The 20,916-nt window shown below is 43.4% G+C and overlaps 1 protein-coding gene across 1 annotated transcript in view; it reads left to right on the top strand.

Moving 5' to 3' along the window:
- marchf4a (membrane-associated ring finger (C3HC4) 4a) overlaps positions 1–19,746 on the top strand; it is a 35,247-nt gene extending 15,501 nt beyond the window's left edge. The window contains exons 2-4 of the mRNA XM_072657238.1: positions 8,038–8,193; positions 9,362–9,554; positions 18,409–19,746. Coding sequence (XP_072513339.1) covers positions 8,038–8,193; positions 9,362–9,554; positions 18,409–18,896 — 837 coding nt within the window. The 3' untranslated portion in view covers positions 18,897–19,746. The remainder of the gene's footprint in view (positions 1–8,037; positions 8,194–9,361; positions 9,555–18,408) is intronic.
- Positions 19,747–20,916: the final 1,170 nt, after the last annotated feature.

Raw genomic sequence — 20,916 nt, 5'->3', positions numbered from 1 at the left:
CTTAATCCTCTCAAAGGGAGATGAGTTGGCAGGGTTCATACATACAGACACACACACACACACACACACACACACACACACACACACACACACACACACACACACACACAATACCTACAATGTGGTCAGTGCAGCCCGCTTCAGTGTCATCTTTGAAAAGCAGCCCTGCACACTCATCACCACCCCGTTACAGCTTGATAAAAGTGTGGTCTGCAGAAAAGACTTTACTAAACGAGATCCTGGCACTCAATTTCAGGAAAACCTGAGGGATTGAGCGGAGCACTGCGGAGGTGCTGTTCCGAGATTTAATGGTCAGTAGTAACCTTGAAGCTGAAGCTTTGACAGGGAGCTTTTCTCTGTACCAAACTTGTGACATTTTCAAACTGTATTATGTGGGTTGTCTCAGTGTGGTTCAGGCTACACCAATAAGGAGCTCATAAGACATTTTTAGTACACTATTAAAAATGGAGATTCTTTGAGCAATGCCATAGAATAACCTCTTTTGACTCCATAAGAGGAGCCATGTTTGTAACAGAGGTGATATGTGAAGTGTGAAGAACTTTTACATCATGTGACCATTCTTGAAACCTGTTCTTGGAACATACTCACACTTCTACAAACATGTTTCTTAATTAAAATAAGTGGTTCTTCTATATGTTATATTGCATGAGCTAGTAATGGGTGCATTGACACATAAATATGGATTATCATTAAGATCCTGGTCATTAGTTCATTTTTTTAGTAGGATGGATGTGTATGCTGCCTCATCACATTATTTAAAAAGGCCATATAGGAACTACTTTTTCCTCCGCCTTCTTTCACCGCTCCCCCACAAACACACAGGCACGCTGAAAAAGTAGTGCAGTGAGTCACAGACTTGCTCCCAGACCCACCAGAGGATGGCGTGTAGTTCAGCTCTGACATGACAGAAAGAAAAACAAGTGTTGGTGTGGAGATATTTCACCCCAGTAAACAATAACGAGGCTGAATGTGATGGATGTCGAAAGATTAAACACCTGAACATGAGCCACACAGCTGAGCATGACGGGCTCCATCAGAGGCGGTTAGAAGAGAGGGAGGGAAAAAAACTGAAAGACACCTCAGCTGGAGCTGGAGTGAAATAGCTAGAGTTTATTGGAGAGTATCCAGGTACTGATATTGACACGATCAGGTCATTTTAACAGTGCTGGAACTATTGTTTTCTAAAAGCTCCCCCCCGCGAGCAACTCTCGTGACTTTAGATTAAATTACTTGTAGTTGACACTTTCATCACTATATATATATATATATATATATATATATATATATATATATATATATATATATATATATATATATATATATATATAGTTATTTATACCAAAAATAAATAAATAAATAATACATACATATATATGTGTATGTGTATATATATTTATATAAAGTTTATTTATTTATTTTTGGTCCAAATTTTTCGTTCCACCTTAAATGGTGCAGCAATTGTATTACCATTTAAGGTGGAACAGAAATTAGATATGTAAGCTGGCCAGTAAAGAGCCAAGTTTTTACTTCATGTGAAAAAATACCACCGAAATGTTGTTTTTGTCGATAAACATCCCAGAACTAATTGTAAAAAACTCAAACGTCTAATCACAAAAGACCTTATGAGATGTTGAACTTTTAAATCTTTCTATTCAAATAACCCTCTAATAAATATACATTTACTATTACCAAATAAATAGTTTTTAGAGATAAATAGAGATTACAACAGAATACTCAAGTCCAGTCCTGGAAGGCCAGCGTCCAGCAGGGTTTAGTCATGTCCCTGCTCAAACCCCACTCACACATTATTTCATTCATTTCAGGCAGTGGGTGTGTTTGACTGGAGATCTTGCCAAACTGTTCTGGACCCTTGATTACAAGAAGCCTGAAATGTTTTTTGACCAAAAACATATAAACCAGAAAACCTTCAAATCTAGGTGGAGGATTTACAGGATTTTTTGTAATAGACATGTAGTTTTCACTTGAATAGGTCTGCTATGTACTGAAGAAGTATAAGCATCCTATTGAATTTCCAGTTGACCTATATAGTGCTAGTTTGTGCACCTAATATTTATGGAACCTACTGAGAAAAGTTACATTACATTGTTTGTAAATGTATGTAACTTGCTCTAATTTGCCATTGTGGAAAATGACGTACTTTAAAATTTCAAGATGTTCAAGATGTTGGTATTGAAAGAGAAATCACTGTTCTGGCCCATTCCTAGGCAGAGAGGGGCGCCATCCTACCCAGCCAGAGAGCTAGTTACGCTCTCCTGGACTCCGAGACATGGATGGCTGTGTGTGGGTTAGTCCTGTTCGAATCCAGGTGGAGGTGTTTAGACCTAATCTTCTGATTCCCTGAGGTTTTCCGAACTGCACATATATATATTTTTTTCCTTCGTGAGAGCCAGGTGTGTTAGAACAAGAACCTCCAATCCAACAGAGAAAATCCTGATTAGCTTCATCAGCGGTGCTAACTGAACTCCAGTAGCCAGTACCTTAGTGCAGTGGCACAACCTAACTTTTCAACTCCTGAGCTAGTGGGCAAATGTTTTTTGGAATGAATTGATATCCTTAATTGACTTCCCCATGCTCCACCCATAATGTGTACGATTATGGGTCTAGTGAACTTTACAGAATGCTGGCTGAAAATGTAATGCAGTGTAATGGGAACCTGCATCACACTAGTGATTGTTTAAACAGGTAAAGTATTTGAATTGGACGGATTCAGTAATTGTGAAGTTACTATAATACTGAGATTCCAGTTTAAATGCTACGCCACCAGTGGTTGACTTTGTTGTTACTGCAGTGTGAAAAAGCTGGAAGTTTTGGCCTCAATCTCATTTGGATTCGGTCTCATTTCGATCGAAGTGTACTTTTAAAATGTTTATTGAGATGAGACCAGCCATAAGTCTAAAAAGTGCATTTTCATTTGCTGTTTAAGCCACACGTCTATATCTACTCCGGCTTTCTTTGGTCTTGATATGACTTTAATTTAACGTAGTAATGGCAGAATGCTGACCAGAGCACTGTGATGTGCGGAGAAACTGATCACTGCTCCATGACGTTCAGACCATAATGGCTTAACTAGGCAGACTGAAAAGATATGTTTCCATGTTGAATAATAAAAGTGGATGGAAGGGATGGATGGTGTTGGTTTCAGTTCTATATGATGAGCTATGATGATTAGAGCTTCAGTAGTTAGCTATGGTTCGCTAGCTACATTGGCATGTAGTATAATAAAGTTTAGCATACTTCGGTACTTTACTAACATTGTAATGTTACATACTAACATTTCCATTACAAGGCAAACACTTAAACGTGAATAGTCTGTATTAAAAGCTGATGTTTGTTCTATGATGCTGGACTATGTTCATGCTTTTGTGGCTGTATATCGTCTTTTATACCAGGACCACAGCTATAGCTGTTACACGATGCGAACAGGTAAATTAAGGCTTCAGTTAGTTAGTTAGCATTATCTCGCTACATTAGCCTTGTGGTTGTAGTGCAAGACTAAAGAGCAAAACTGTCGCATGATTATTACTGGCTTAAATTTCTACCTAAGTAAGGTAACAAAGTATTTGTACTTACCTGACACTTATGTGGTCTGGAGACCATAAAATGAGGTGTCATCTCGACCGAAATGCACTCAAAAATTGTATGTAACGGCACAGAACAGTATTACTGTAAGGGGTAGCCTTAGGGCAAGGCCTCCTCGTGCCACCCATAGGTATTACTCTCCTTCGTGTGTTTCACACAGACACCCACTCAACCTTCTACTCGGGAATATGGCTGACACTCACACTCCACCAGAGTCAAAGATCCAGCAGTGGGGCAACTGGATCTGTGTGCTTATATAGCCTGCTGCCCAGGTGTAGTAAATCGGGCTTAATTACTGGCTGGCGTGACTCTGGGCCTCCCCCTGGTGGCAGGAAGAGGCCTTGCCCTAGAGCTACCCCTTACAATTACGCAGCCTTTGTAATCACTTGGCCTACATGTCCCTGTCTTGGTCTTGACTACAACACTTTTTGCCATCATGCTAAAGTTAGCTCCGTTACACAGCATTTAAACACTGCAGCCAATAGCACTTAACAGTAAAGTAAGTTTGTAAGTTTCAGTATGAAAGTTTTTACACACATGCTGAAATCGATAATATGCTGGAAACGTATGTCTATTAACAGAAAACCTCTCGTTAGACTGAATAGGATAAGCAGCAGTTGCTATGAGGGGTTTTCATATATAAATAAAATGAGCCTACATTGCGTACATTAGTACGAAGCACTGTTTGCTATTGGTTAAGGCTAGTGTAACTGTTTATGTTAATGAAGTATCTGCTTTCTACTGATAAAGCTTCAGCCACAAGGCTCTTAAGAAAACTCTTACAAGCTGTGTAAAGGAAAGAGTTGATTTCTGTTGTATAATTAGTATTATTTAAATCTTAAGCTAAATTCAGTATTGTTGAACATATTAAAATGTAGGTTACGTTTAGTTAATGTATTCATTTTAGACGCATTATGCAGGCACTAAAATGCCAGCTCTAATGTGTGCTGTCCTGATGTGAATCCTCTCTTCAGTTAAACTCTGGTTGGCTGACGACCGTGACCTTCAACACATTCCAAACTCCAAACAAGCACCCTTGAAACGTCTAGACCTGGAGACAGTAAGTCTAGACTGTACTGCAGCCTTAAAATAAAGGTTGTTTTAAGAGAAGTGGTGGAGACTGACCATTTTACTCTAAAGGACAGTTTCCCACATCTCTTATAACAGTGCTGAACATATGGCTGGAGAAGTGTACAGAACAACCAGTTCAGCCAAATTAGGCGAGCAGGACTAACATCAAATGAGGGGTAAAGGAGGCCGAATGCAACTGTTTTACCATTTAATGGTGGAACAGACAAATTTGGATAAGAAGCCAGCTTTAGCTTCATGCTATGTTAGACAGTATGCTATACTACAATGCATTGATATTTATTAGAGACAGGCCAATCAGTGTTTTTGGGGGCGATACCGACCCTAGTCGTCTTTCAGCATGGTCAGCCAATCACCAATACTGATCGAGGGCATGGCTGGATGCCAAATGAACCTTTCCAGGCAAACTCAGTAATGCATCATCGTGCAGGGCTTTTGTAATGATCTGTGCAGCATCTCTCAAGATGAAATGTGCTTTGCTTTTTGGAATCAACCTAATTTAAAACGCTGTCGGACGCCCTGTGAATTCCCATGCACAAATAGCTGCACTGTGTAGCTTCAGAATCACAACCAGGACCTATTTAAGACTCATTTATGCTCTCTTTGCATGCAAAACTGTGGCAACTGTTGTAACCATGCCTGGCCATGTGCTTCTATGTGTTCTTTACGTTGGCATGGATGGTAAGCAATACATCTACTAGAGGGCAGTTCAGAGTCAAATGTTTGTAACAACGACAAACATGGTGTTGGTGGAGAAGCTGTGTTTCAAAAACCAGGCTGCCCAGAGTTCTCTGCGCACAGACAACATTGGGAGGATAGAGGAAAGAACAGTACAGTGAAAATGGCAGAAAACTAAACCTGTTAAAAATGCTCTTATTATTATAATTCATTTTCGTTAAGACATGAAGGTGGGACTCTTCAGGTGACATCACCACACAGCCTGGTTAGACTGTTTCATCTGCGTGACAAGCTACTAAGAAGGATCCTAGGCTTTGGAATGAAGTACAAGTTTCTCTTCTGCCAGAGTTTCTTCTTCATTGTGTCCATATGGATACTATAACTATGGGTAAATAGCAAAGCACTTTGTAAGTCGCTCTGGATAAGAGCGTCTGCTAAATGCCGTAAATGTAAATGTAAATGTATAGAAGATATGCACTGATGTCACGTTCCCGCTGGAACATGCCCCCTTTTAGTTGGACCAAGTGGCAAAACACTCTGCAGCACGGCTGCGTTTATTAGGGAAAACAGCCAAACCGGGAATGAAACAATTATCTGCTCAAGTTAAAGGCAGATGGACTCGACAGCAATCCATCCAATTTACCAAAGAACCAACGGCCTATGGACAGCAATGTGTAGCCAGGTTTGTCCAGCTAACTGAAGCAAATCTCGCCCGTTTACAGAACAAAATCTCATATCTGAGAGAGTGTATGGTCTCAGGAGTTTTCACTGTTTTCAGGCTCATTTAGTAGACTGCTATTATATGGGCTTTGCTTGCTTTCTGTTTGAATCGAACTTAGCATGTCGCTAAATTCACAACTACGGAGGGCTTGTATTTTTCCACCACCTCCTTTCAGAGCAAGAGTTCCCACATGTTTCGGGCCTGGATTCCAGAATTGCAGCAATTCATATAGCTTCTCTTCAGCTTCTTTATCATGTGGGTTCTGATGTGATCATGTGACCTAAGTCACTCCCAAGTTGTGTGGCGCTGCAAGCAGTTCTGTGCTGTTCATTTATAGCCCTGATTCCATACGTTCAGCGCGCTCTACCTGAAGCTTGAGATGATGAAGAGATGTTGTGAAACTCACCTCACATCAATGTAAGAAGGTTCAGTCAGTCACACTCTGCTCCGGCAAGTGTGCACACCCGGCCAGCAGACTGCCAGCAGAAAGCACAACAGATGGTGTAGTTGGGATCATTATAGCGTGTGCGCCTGCGTGTAGACGAAGAAGGCTTTGGACCAAACGAGAGCGCCGCTGCCATTGTCTCTGGTTACTGTTCAATAAGGAATGTGTTTAATTAGAAGCACAGTTTTGCCATAATGAGAGACAGCGTTCTCATTATGGAGGTAGCGGCAGACGGATATACAGCCATTCAGCAAATTAACTAAGAGGGCTTTGTGTAAATATGTGCAATCATTCTAAAGAGTGTGTGTATGTGTGTGTGCCACCTACATTAAGTTGACTAAGGGCACTCTAAGCTGTACAGTACTGTGTTATACCAATAAATATGACTTGTGGATTCCAGAGAGCTCGACTTGCTTTTCAGTGTGCACTTTGCACTGTGTAAAGTGACCAGTTTGGTAGACAGCTACCTTATAAATTGATTCCCTGGCCATGATCCTTTGACTTTGTAGGTTTATAATAACTGAGTGTAGCCCATCTGTTATTGCACAATTAATCAACCCCCACTCCATCGATCAATGGACAGGGACCACTGTAAGACCACCACTGACCATACAACGGCCAACAGCAGGCCTGTGGTCGGAAACTGACCGTTGATGAATAGTTAGATGATGACTGACACAAGTGATGCGATGGGAAATGGTGAGCTGTAGTCTCTTAACACTGCAGCTACAAGATAAGTGTGGTTTATGAACTGACCAGTAAGTGTGTACTGTCTGAAATCCCCAGCAACATTGTGCCGTAGGATCTAAGGTATCTTCAGCTAGGGTGCCCAGTTCTGGGTCTTGGAGAGCTACCCTCCTGCAGAGTTTAACTCCAGAGTTTTACCTTTTTACCTACCTTACCTTAAGTCCCACCCTCTTTTTACCTTCTCCAAGTAAATGGCCACCCAGCCCGACCTGCTGGAAGATTGCCCGCTGTGGTCCCCTCTACCTGCGTTAGACCAGCTGCCTCCTACCAGTCCCACCAGCAGGCTCCCCACCCACCACCACCCATACCAGACCAGCGGCACACCCTCCTACCACTGCTACCTGTCTAATGACCATGTTCAAACCTAAATGGACTCTTAACTATTTGCCACTACTAATATCACCACTATTAACTATCTACACCATGATTCATATATTATGATTATGATCAGAGCAGTTCAACAGTATAGATGGTTTGGTCAATTTAATCAATAATTTATAAATAATTCTGATCAGAGGAGGATGGGTCGGGGGGTCTCACTGGGGGTCTTTGATCCTTCATGTCTTCTTACGTTATTTCGTTTTCGCTATTTGTCTTTTACTAATTACTAATTATGTAAAGCTGTTTTGTGACGACAAGCAAAGGTTTTATTTAAAAAAAAATTTGCACTGCCATTTTTCTTCTGGAAGTAGGAACAATAATAAAGGTATGTATGCTTGCATGCTGGGTCCTGCAGGGGGAGCTGCTGAGTCCGTGCCGCTGTAGTGGTTCAGTGCGCTGCACTCACGAGCCGTGCCTGATAAAGTGGATCAGCGAGAGAGGCTCCTGGAGCTGTGAGCTGTGCTACTACAAGTACCAGGTCATCGCCATCAGCACCAAAAACCCACTACAGGTGACTCACCTTCATTATTAAGCTCACAGTAAGGTGAATCAGGCCTAGTGGAGCTGGGAAAACCCTTCATTGTACTATGCTATACAACTTTAAAATCTAGTCTGACGAATAGACACGTAGGCTTTTTGTATGCAGTCAGTAGCAGAAAGCGCAATAGGAGCATAAATGTAGACTAGAAAAGTTGATGTATAAAATCTGAAGATTTAGGGTTTATCTAAGCTAGTTTTGGTTTGAGAAGTGGGTATGACACTGAGATTAGAGCTTTCTCCAACCAAACATAAACAGCTTAGCCATTCCACTTTAAATATGGACTGATATTTGCAGGTATTCGTACAGTGGAGGTACCAATGGAGATACCTATATTTAGCAGTAGTTAGCATATTATTGTGCCATAAAATCTACTGACATATATTTTACTGTATGTATGACCATTTATGTTGCGATGCATAGCTATAAACTTAGCATAGCATCGCTGTTGGATTAAAACTTCATATCTCCAACTTTCTTTTTACATTTTTTACCCAACATTCTATCCAACATAGCTGAGCAAAGTAACCCCCCGCGTCACTTGCAATCTTCCCCACACTAGGAGGGTGAAGACAAGCCCATGCCTCCTCCAATACATGTAAAGTCAGCCAGCATTACTGGGCAGCAAACACACCTGGAGGAAACACTGATACATCAGCCAACAGATAGCATTGCAATTGGAGTGATTAGAAGAGAGAATGCAATCTACCCCCCCCCCCCCCCCTTAAGAAAGAGCATGGCCAATTGTGCTCTATCAGGCTCCGGTTGCTGATGACGGGCTAACTCACAATCTTCAGTCCATGGTGTCAGCATCTGCATCTGCTGAGCCACTCAGAGCCTCAACCTTCTTTACTTTAAATGGAAGTCATTGTAAAAATATTTTATTCCAGGTCATTTTGGAGCATTTTTATTGGTCCATTCATAATGACATTTTGATGCAATGAATTGAACAACCACGATCAGACCTAGCATAAGTGCCTAGCATAACCATGGACATGAGTGTATACCTAGAATAATTCATAGAAATGGGAATGGCCCATTACATCATTTCTTTAACTGGTTTAACTGTGTTTTTTCCCTCTCCCTCGTCTTTCTCCCTGTCACTCTTACTCTCTCGCTCTCTATTTCTGCCTCTTTGCAGTGGCAGGCCATCTCACTGACAGTGATTGAGAAGGTGCAGATAGCGGCGGCTGTGCTTGGCTCCCTCTTCCTAATTGCCAGCATTTCGTGGCTGGTGTGGTCTTCGCTTAGCCCTTCGGCCAAGTGGCAGCGGCAGGACCTGCTCTTCCAAATTTGCTATGCCATGTATGGATTCATGGATCTGGTGTGCATCGGTAAGCTAAAGGGGGGGGGGGGGTATTGGGACACTGGCACATTCACTGGGTGTTGAAACAGGATTTATCCTGCTTTTGTTGGAGTAACTGTATACCCCTCTAGCCCACGCCTGGCATTAGGCATGGTGCCAATAGGTTCATGCTTATCTGCTCCAGAGAGTCTTGCTCTATACAGGCACTCTCTGTGTGCATTTGCACATCTGTGTCACCAATGGGTGCAACTTAAAGTGACTTAAAACTGAATGCATTCATTGGAAGGGGTGTCCACAAACATTTGGACATATGATGTAGTTTTTCTGCCTGACCTTTACATGGCAAAGCCCTCACCAGCACAACACTGAGGTGAACCTGAGAGAGAGAGAGAGAGAGAGAGAGAGAGAGAACAGCTGTCTGGTGCAGGCTGGTTCCTGCTATGAACTGTAGGAGCCTGTCAATGAATTACAAATGGGTACAGCACAGAGCCCTCGCAGACTAGCCCCTCTCCTAGTGTACTGAGGTCCCTTCTATTTCTGGAGCGGGCTGTGATGTATGAGACCTACAGAGAAGGAGGAGATACAGGCTAAGCACAGGAACAGTGACAGTAAACTTGGGCTGGCGCTAAGATACAGCAGCATAGAAACAGCACACATGCTGAGCTAACCCCGGGCCTCAGTCTGAGATGATGAGACCGTGGGCGTTATTGAGAGGATTAATTCTTGGCTGCAGTAATAGCAGTATTTATTCATAAAAGCTGGCAGACTCACTCGTCTGTGCATTTAAGTGCACAGGAAGAGCGAACTAGTCTAGACGTATTCAGTCTACGCATTACCATTGTATAGAAATACTTCAGAAGCACGGTGTCGCTAATAAAGGATGATGGATAGTGTCACAGAATATGTAAATAGGTGCTGATTCATTTCGATCAGTTGAATCCCTAGATGTCTAGGCATACTTCTACTAGCCTATTACCCAGTAAGCAACTGGATGCTAATTGGTCTGTACTAGGTTGAGCTCCTGAGGTATTATGCTATATTATATACTATATTATATAATTTATATTTTAATGTTTGTAATGAACTTATTGGCACCATGCCAGGTGTGGATTAGAGGGGTAAAAAGCCCCCCCAGCATTAAGCTAAGTAGAACTGTGCTCTCTGGAATGATGGTGGTGTTCCATTCAGTTCTTTTGAGTAGAGTTGGGGAGTTGGGGATGAGGTGGGGTGGTGATCATTCAACATCCTGATCTCACTAACGATTGCATGCTCACGGATGCTATCAGATCCAGTAGATCCAGATTCAGCCTTCCCTCGACTGTGTTGAGGTGTCCCAATACTTTTGTCCATACAGTGTAGCAGTTAGCAAATAAGCGCATAGTATGCTCATTGGTTTCTGTAACTCTTCATCAACGCTGACTCCTTATTCTCCCTTTCTGAGATGTGTTTTAGAGTAATGGTGGTTATCTGAGATCAGTTCTGCTCATTTACTCTGATTCTAGATCGGCACTTGCGCTAATCTCTGAGAGCAGCTGAGTGCTTTTGTTTAACTGTATCTCATAATCGAATGTGAGCGAGTGCCGAGCCACGTTAAAGCTACAGAGAAACAAAAGCATGAGAGATGATGACAGACAGACTGGGACTAATCTGTTCGTCTTAGGATGTTGGTCCAGTCATAATCCGCCCAGTGTGTCTCATTGAAAACACACTGCGCTCCTAGATCTGGGTGTAATTGAGGCGGTGAACCACACACATACATACACACACACACATACACACAAAAGAACCCCCAGTCTTGCTCATTCTATGTCTCTCTTTTTGTGTCACTCTATCGGAGAAGCTTCTCTTCTAATTAAATGATAAAACTGTGCGTCAATTAAGTGTCAACTGATAAGTGTGGATCTGTTTCGCTGTGGGGCGTGTGACAGGAGCAGAGAGCGCGAGCAAGAGCGAGACAGCATAAGCTTGAGGTAGGAATAGGATGACCTTAAACCAGAGAGAGAGGGAGGAAAGAAGAGAGAGACAGTACGCCGGAGTAAAACAGTAAAGAACAGCAGGACAGAGAGAGAGAGAGCGAGAGAGAGAGAGAGAGAGAGAGAGAGAGAGAGAGAGAGAGAGATGTACTGACAGATAGTTGAAGTAGAAGTGTGGAAATGGAGATTTCCTCAGCAGTAAATCACTGCACTGTAAAGCCGATATTAACCCTTTCACAAGGGAGTTCTAGAAAAAGATCGTCCCGCAGCTTCAGCAGCTGTGCAGACCAGCAGGTCAGGGATCTCTCTTTATTTTTATGGCTAGAGATGGGCCGATCAGTGTTTCTGGGGGCGATTAACTGATCTGTGTGTGTTTGCGCATTTGCACATCTGTGTCAGCAATGGGTGCAACTTAAAGTAGCTCAATGCATTCTTTAGAAGGGGTGTCCACAGACTTTAGGAGATCAGCTGTATTGGCTGATGGATGATAAAGATTGGAGGGCGGGGCTGGACACTGCATTAACCTTTCCAGGCAAACTTGGTAATGCATCATCACGCAGGGCTTCTGTAATGTTTCCTGCAATATCTCTCATCACATTTCAACCACATTTCAAAGGTTGTGGAACTTCGAGCAGTCGCTGAGAGAGCCTAGAATCGACCCTTTTCACATTTCTGGGTTCTGCAGGCGTTTTGCAGTGTTCCTCAGAACCACAACTCTAAACAGAAACAGCCATGCCTGGGTTTCCATTCATTTCCGACCATGCCCCTCATAATACTCCCTTTACTATGAACTTTACTATGGAGTAAAGTAATGTACATTTGTGAAGAATAATGTTAAATATTTTTAGATGAATTTTTTCATTTTCTATTTTTGATTTGAGCATAAAATTAAACGTTGGAAAAAAAAGTTTACAGTGACATAAATCAGCACATTCTAAATTTGATGGCAGAAATGTTACACTGAGGTTATGTGACGGGGTGGTAGAATTACCAGAGGCATGAATGACAGATTTACGTTGATTAACCTAGGTGTCGCTGTGTTTTTTTCACTTGTTGACCTAAACATGATCGTTGCGTCACGCTTGAAGCTGAATGTATAGGCTGCACATTATAATCCCATGGGTGGGTCCGTACCAACCAGGGACCAGCCACGGCACATCCTGCTGGTAGGACCCTGCGTGTGAAAGGCTTAAAGCTGCAGTGAGTGTAAGGACTAGGCGGTGTGCTCAGGTCTTCACCTCTGACGGCTGTGTAAAATATGAGGCCGTGACTGAGGTCCTGTTCAGTGCCATTGTGTCACAGCTGGCCTATAAAAACTGATGAGAAATATGGTGAGAAACACACACACAGACAGACTGATGGAGGGGAAATTCTGCCTCCTTTAGAGTACCAGACAGGCCTAAATAGAGAATGGAGAAGCTATTGGATTTAAATGGAGTCTGTTAGACACTCTTTTGCTAGATTAAAGGGAATAATAAGAGTGTGTGTCTCTGGTGGAGTGAATGGGCCTTGCCAGAACAATAGCACTGTCTGGATTGTTTCATTGACTAATGTTACGCGTGCATGTGTGTGTCTACGTGTGTGTGAAGGCGAGATCAATGGCTGAGTTCTTCAGAGTTTGTGCCGGTGAAGTATCACTCTGTCTCAGCAAGCGACCAGAGTGGATGAATGAACTGAGAGAGAGAGAGAGAGGGAGAGAGAGAGAGGGAGAGAGAGAGAGAGAGAGAGAGAGAGTGTGTTAAAGGACAGCTGCTGCTGCACTATGGGACTTTGGTAGAGCTGCACGAGACCTCTCACCAGAACTGCGTAATACTGCGCATTATATTGGTGTAACATTCTGTCATTTTAACTCAATTTTAATTCTACGTTAATGCTGATTTAACTCTATTGCCTCAGTCCACATGTTAACATCTTTTACTGGAGAAGTTGCTTCTGTGTCTCTCAGCTTGTCAACAAATGCATGTGTACAGCAGTCCATGTGGTGGAGCATATAGCGTGATTTGGATTTGCGTCAGTGGTATAAATATTAAATATACTCCACAACTGTAGGGGGAGCCCTGGAGCAAACAATACCAGTTCTCACTTAAAACTGCTTTTGAATATCGAATTTTTAAGTGATTTTTTCTCATTACGTAGTCAGTCAGCCAAGCCCATGCTAGTTGTCTAATTCTTGTTTCTTTGGGTTTGCGCTGGAGCTAAGAGGCTAATGCAGCTAAGCCTATATCATTACATGCTTTCCTCAGTGTTTCGAGTTGTTAAATAATCTAATTTATACTCTATGTGGACAGAAGTATTGGGACACATGCTCATTCATTGTTTCTTCTTTTTAAAAAAAAAAAAAAGAGTTGATCCTGCTTTTGTTGGAGTAACTGTCTCTACTGTCTCTAGGCTTTCTACTAGATTTTGGAGGAGCATTGCTTAGAGGATTCAATAGCATTCAGCAACAAGAGCGTTAGTGAGCTCAGGATGGTGAGCTCCACCACCCCACCTCACCATCCCCACCTCTCAAACTTATTCCAAATGTACTGGATGGTGCACCATCCATTGTCCAGAAAACACAGCTCTTCCACTGCTCCACAGCTCAATGCCTGGCATTAGACATGATGCTCCAGAGAGTCCAAAGAGTAGAGACAGTTACTCCAACAAAAGCAGAATCAACTCCCTTGAAAATACTGAATGAATGAGCAGATGTCCCGATACTTTTGTCTATATAGTGTATGTAGCATTCATACTTTAACAATGCTATTACACTTGTATTAAGAGCCTTTTTAGGGCTTTAATGCTGGGAATAATTGGAGTGATTCAGAAGAGGCCTGGCAGAAATGGCTCAGAACGGCTGCTCATTTATACCCATATAGAAAAGAGGAATTTAGCTCAGGTAAGCTGAACAGAATCACTGCCGAGCTGAGACGGCTCACTGCCATGCATGGTGCGTGGTTGCCTAATATCAGTTGCCTAATTATGGCCCAGAATGATCATTTTAACATCATCCACACGACAGAATTATTTGTGGTAACAGAACGTGAGGGGTGTGGGCCTGTAGAGAAGCGAGAAATGACCCACTGATCAAAATTCAAGCTTTGCCCCGAGAGCTTCCTCCAGTCAGGCCGATTTTCCCAGCTCTAGGGGAAGAACTGTGTGTGTGTTTAAATCAATACACAGCTCACATTCTCCACCAGTAATGGGAAGATCTGCAGTCCAACAGAGAGAGAGAGAGAGAGAAAGAGAGAGAGAGAGAGAAAGAGAGAGAGAGAGAGAGAGAGAGAGAGATTAGCTGATGGATACAGAGGCTTTTCTGTGGTGTTTATTTAGAGCGAGTGCGAAAGACAGAGAAAGTGAGAGAGCGTGTGAAAGATCCGCACCGATAAGGCGTCTCCTCTGCCGTGTTAGAGAGAGAAAGAATGAGGTTAAGCTAATGTTACCTAATCAGATCACTTTAGCGTTAGCATCAGCAGCACAGTGTGTTGGACATTTGCTGTGTTCAGCTGTGATCTACAGCACTGACTGAAATCCAGGATAAACAAAGACTGGGTTTGTCAGCGTCTCACCAGAAGCAGGCAGTTTTCACACTCAGCTACTGGCAAAAATAGCAGCCAGCGTGTGCTAGCGTCTGTGGATCAGCTGAAGTGTGTGAGTGCACTGAGTGAGGGGCTGTGGGAAAAGGGACTGGGATGGAGAGAGAAAATCGATACGGGAGCGCGGGGGAGACACCAGAGCAGAAGGCAGTGTGTGTGTGTGTGTGTGTGTGTGTGTCTAGGCCTACTATAAAATAGAAGTAGAGTGAACTAGGAAATGAAAAATGTGGAGAAGCACATCTTATCAGTGTTTTAGGGGAGGAATCTTTTGTAGTGTGTAGGGGACGGGAGGACGGGGAAGGGGGGACGGGGCACAACCTAATGTAGGGTGCAGTTTAGATTTCTATGTGATTTGAGTAAAAATGCTTTCATATTTTTATAGCAATGGCTTACTTTTTTAATAGCAAGGAATTGCACATTTGATCTAGTTTGATCCGGTTTCACTTTGTAGTTCAGCGAGTGCACTAAAGAACCGTGCATGACATACCTATATCCCGCCCTCACCTGTGTGGGCTGTCACTCCCCTATACTTGACATTGATTGGATTGTGGAGGGGGGTGCGTCTGACGTGTTGACGTGTTGTCAATTCGGCGAGTCACTTTCATCCAACCATTCACTTTCTTGTCCACTTATTCTGTTCTCTGAGTGCCCGAATCGCAAAGTAGAATGCGAGTGTGATTAGGTGAGCATTACAATCTCCCACAATGCACTGGTAATTTCTAGTAACCAGAATGCATTGCGAGTCTCTTTGATACTAAGCAACAGACGGTGGGCCGAAATGGAGCGGATGATGTTTGCTGATATAGGTTTATAAGGGACAGTTACGAGCCACTGGATGCCGTGAATCAGATATTTTCCCATGTAGTTCAGTAACAGTAGGTCTAGGTTGCTCAGCAATGCAACGGTCATAGATTATTCCCTGAACAGCACAGTGCTTTTACTGACTGAAAAAAAACCTTGGAGGTTTTTTCCATATCAGTCCCAACCGTTGTGAATGTGATGCGAGCCATGTGATTTTTAGGGTGGGGTGGGGAACTAAGCAGATGTTTGGGGCCAGATTATCCGAACCAAATAGCGCACACAACTCCAGGCCAAGTGAACAGAACTTCCCACTGCTGGATCTTTTAGCTCAACAACTTTCAAGGACAGGTAGAGACAAAGTTTTTCGTTGTGTCCTCAGCGATTTCTGAGGTGTTAAGAGTTCAGAGCTGCAGCTTAGCTCAGAACGCTCTAAAACACCCAGAGGGTGCGGCGGTACAGCTAGCCTTCAGCTTTCTTCAGAAACACATAAAGGATAACAAGGCTAGCTTGAGGCAGAAATGCGCAGCGAGTGTGGCTGCTCACCAAAAAAAAACCAAACTGACTCGCCAGGTCCTCACAACAGAACACAGACGCCTCAAATCTTACGTAGTGTTACAAACAGGAGTACTGGACATTTAAGAGAAAAGGACATCTCTTCAAACCAGAGGAGAAACGTAGAGTTTTATTCTAATAAAAGCAGCAGAACACGCTCTGTATTCAGCAGTCGGACTGAATAATCAACCAACCAGAGCACCTCTTCTGTAGCATTTATAATACAGACCACATCTAAATGGAAATGAGGTTTGTCTGTGATGATTACTAACCAGTTCCTCCTAGACTGTCCCACAATTGTAACAACTGTTCACCAAATTTCTTTTGCATCTTCCAAAACTAAAAGGGCCTATTCACACCAAGTGCAACTTTGCTTTCGGAGGAAAACACACACATGCAGTTGTTAACGTAGTGGAACCTTCACACCAGCTCTTCTGTACTCTGGAGACGGGCTGAAAAAGTGCCATCGTTCTTAAATTTCCCCTCTTTGGTTTCTTCAGCCCTCTTTCATTTCCCTCCTCCACACGATTGCTCATTAGCGAGGGAAGTTATAGTTTGCGGTTCTTTGTGGACATGAACAGACTAGGATGCTCTGTGAAGATCTCACAGTCATTCCCCAGCCTTTCAGCTCTGCTCCACCATATATTTCCTTCAACCTCTGCATGTTTATAGGCAGCGTGTTGTTTCTCATATAAGCTTTTGTCTTCTGCTAGGAACAGGCTGAGCTGTTCTGCCGCCGCCTGGATGCTCATTTGTTTGATCTGCAACCAGGACGACAAAGCTCTGATTGGTTAACCTGCTTTTAATGCATCTGTACAGGCCAGAAAACAGAGCAGGCTCTGATTGGGAAAATTATGAAAGAAATTATTATTATTAGAAATTTTACACATCTCCTCAATGATAAAACTCTCGCATCCGAAAGGCAATAAAATCAGCAGAGGTCGAGCGAGTTTAGAATGTTTATTAATTCACGTTGTCACATGATCACATTCACACCAACCGCATTCAAACAGCCGAAGAGACGCTGCTTCCAGAAACAGTTTGATTTCATTTTCGCTTCAGAGTTTTTGTTTATTGATGCAGAAAGTGTTCATGTTTCATATCCACTGTCCATCCAACCTCTTATTTTCTCAGAGAATGCCCGAGAAAAACACAGACATGGTCGATCTGGACAAGAATAAAACCACAGAGGAGCCCCGGTGAAAGAGAATTACCCCGTGACCCCATGTAAATTTAATCCATGTTTACTTTAAGCTCGTCCAGATAGGGCTTGAGGTTAAATCTCACAGCAGAAGCTATAGAATTGCTGGCCTTTGCCCAGACATACTTTACCGGGAGAGACTGTATTTCCTACAGTCTTAATCATAGATCAGCATTGTGGAAGAGTATGGTAGGAAAATGTGTTGTAAATGGAGGAATCTCAGATAGACTTGAGTCTTGAGGGTCACTATGGTCCAGGTCTGGGATATCCTGGGAAAACTTTTGTTCTCTAGCCTCTGTAGAGAAATACTGCCAATAAAATATGAATCTCTGGAGCAGCATGAACCTGTTGGCACCATATCTAATGTCAGGCGTGGGCTCTAGGGTGGTATAAAGCCCCTCAGCATTGAGCTGTGGAGCAGTGGAACTATATTTTCTAATGATGGTTGGTGCTCTATCCAGTACTTTTGGGATGAGTTTGGGATGAGGTGGGGTGGTGATCAGTCAACATCCTGACCTCACCAACGCTCATTGCTGAATGCAATCAGATCCTTATAGTAATGCTATGCAAGCTAGTAGAGACAGTTACTCCAACAAAAGCAGGATAAGCTCTTTTTTAATACCCTTGATTTCGAAATAAGCAATGAATGAGTAGGTGTCCCAATACTTTTGTCCATATCGAAAATGTGATCTTTTGCCATACTGTTTTTTGTTACTGTAGTTAAAATGTGCGTGTGTGTTTATGTATTGTCCACTGACTCCCTTTCTTTCATCCCCGCAGCCCTGATTGTGCACGAAGGCCCGTCCGTGTTCCGCATCTTCAACCGCTGGCAGGCGGTCAACCAGCAGTGGAAGGTGCTGAACTATGACAAGCTGAAGGACACTGAGGACCCTCAGAAAGGAGGAGCCAGCAGCACCCTGCGCGCCCTTACCCTGCCCCTCAGCCATCGGGTTGGGGCGTCGACGTCCCCGCCCAATGGCTCCGGCCCATCCCCCTCTACTTCCTCCCTTATGGGGGTCACCACGGCAACGGCCACCCCCGGCACCGCCATACCGCTGCCACCTGTCGCCCCAGAAACTGAGGAATCGTCAGAGGCGGAGAATGGGCCAGCGAGCCTGGCCGAACATCACTGTGCGTACAACCTACTGCAGCTGCTCAGCCAGCACCTCCGGCCTCAGGAGCAACGCCCACCAGCTGCCATGGCCGGACAAGCAGGCCAGCCGGGAAACGGCAACCGCGAACTGGTCATGAGAGTCACTACGGTCTGAGGGTCAGCCTGGAAGGGACTTGACTGAAGTTTGAAATGTTCAAATACACAGTGCTTCATGAGGGCAAGTTTAAAGGGGGGAGATGTTCACTTCTAAGGCTGTTCACTAGCCCAGATTTTCATTAGAGAAATTTGCAAGTTTCCTAGGCAGCAAAGCTCAGAACGGTTCCTTCCATTTTACTTCTGCGTTTACCAAAAGATAAAAAAACACAGGAAGAAAGTAAGCCAGAGTGATAGACAAAGAACGGGAGAAAGAGCGCGAGGGTGGTTTGATCCTGTGTTTGCTAGCTGTTAAAGCACAGAATTCAAGGCTGTACAGTTTCTAACAAGGGGTTCAAAAGGTCAAGCTCTGATTGAAGCACCTGCATGTCTGTGGGCGGTTCATTAGAGCTGAAATTAGTAGCTGAAAGGCCACAGGAAGCAACGAGCGTTTTAAGCACAAACCTAAGAATGCAATGCAGGTGCAGTGTACTGTATATACACACACACACACACACACACACACACACACACACACACAAACAGACACGCACACACAGCATTCCATGTGTGACCAGGGGGAATAGTGGTAAATACACAGAGCAGAACTGAAGCCAAACTTGAGTTTACATTGAAACCCACCAGGCTGCTTTCAGATGGGTCGGTGATGCTGTCAAGGCTGCCTGGCCTTAATAACAAACTCTTACTGACCAGGTTTCTCACCATGGGGATGACCTGTAGCCATTGTAACCCAGCGGAGCTACCCAGCAAACGTGGCCCGACCTCAGCGGTCTTGTTTGACGGACTACTTTTGTTTACATTTGTTAAAATATGTGGGAAAAAAACATTGCTAAATTAAAAAAGAAAAAAGGAGTGCAATGTAAAGGATGAGGCTGTCATTTCTCTCAGGATGGGGGAGGGAATGATTGATGAGGAGCGATGGGGAAAGTGGTGACATCATCGCTTCCCGCTGACTACTCAACCAGCTGCTATTGTGGATCAATTCAAGGCTATCCATCACTCATATGCCTTCCACTTTCCCTGATTGGTTATCGAGGGCACACATTCAGGCACTCAGCCAGTGTGTCTGTCTCAGGGAATTAAGTAAATAAGGGAATATGCTTGGCCAAAAATCTAATTATCATCATCATCATTGATCTGATTGGTCATGTACCAAGAAAATGCCAGTTGTAGTCTACAGGCTTCATTTGTTTGCATTCAAAAATGCCCACTTTAATGCTCAGTGCTCAATGCTAACCCAAATTTACAACAGTCTGGGGTTGTCCAGAACAGGACAACCAGAAGCTTCATCTTTCTTCCTTATTTTAAATCTATCAGATACAAAAAGCTACATTACATGCCCCAAAGTATCCAGACACCTCCAAGTAGTGGAGGCATTCAGGGTGCATCCATTGCTCGTACATGTTCCGTTGCACAGCTGCATATGAAGCCTAAGATCACCATGCCAAATGTAAAGTGTCAGCTTGGAGGGGTCAAAAGCCTTCATAAAAAAGGAGGCTGTCAGACTCCCTATCAACGCACTTTGCAGAAGAATACGACCTTATTCATCAACTGTTCGTAAGAAGAAATGTAGCAGTTTCCTGAGGTTCCCCAATGTTTTCGCATTTGGAACTTGTTCCGTTTACGGGGACAGTGGGATCCGTCATTATCAGAGCAGATCTGTGAACAATTCTGAGCTTTCGATCATTAAAAAATCATGAATCTGACCTGGACGTGCATTAACAAGCCTTGGGTGTCCATGGCTCTCTTGCTGGTTCACCAGTTGTCCTTCCTTGGAGCACTTTTGGTAGGTAATGACAAATGCATACTGGAACACCCCACAAGACCTGCCTGGTGTTTTGGAGATGCTCTGACCCAGTCGTCAAAAACACCACTTATTCTTGCCCTTTTTTCCTGCTTCCAACACATCAAACTCCAAGAGGTACCTGTTCACTTGGTGTCTTATAGATCCCACCCCGGTATATATGCATAAACATTGCAGAGGCAACAAGACGTATCAGTCCAGTCTGAATTTTGCCAAC

This window comes from Salminus brasiliensis, chromosome 15, assembly GCF_030463535.1.
Source record: "Salminus brasiliensis chromosome 15, fSalBra1.hap2, whole genome shotgun sequence".
NCBI lineage: Eukaryota > Metazoa > Chordata > Actinopteri > Characiformes > Bryconidae > Salminus > Salminus brasiliensis.
This window is presented reverse-complemented; position numbering and strand designations above follow the sequence as displayed.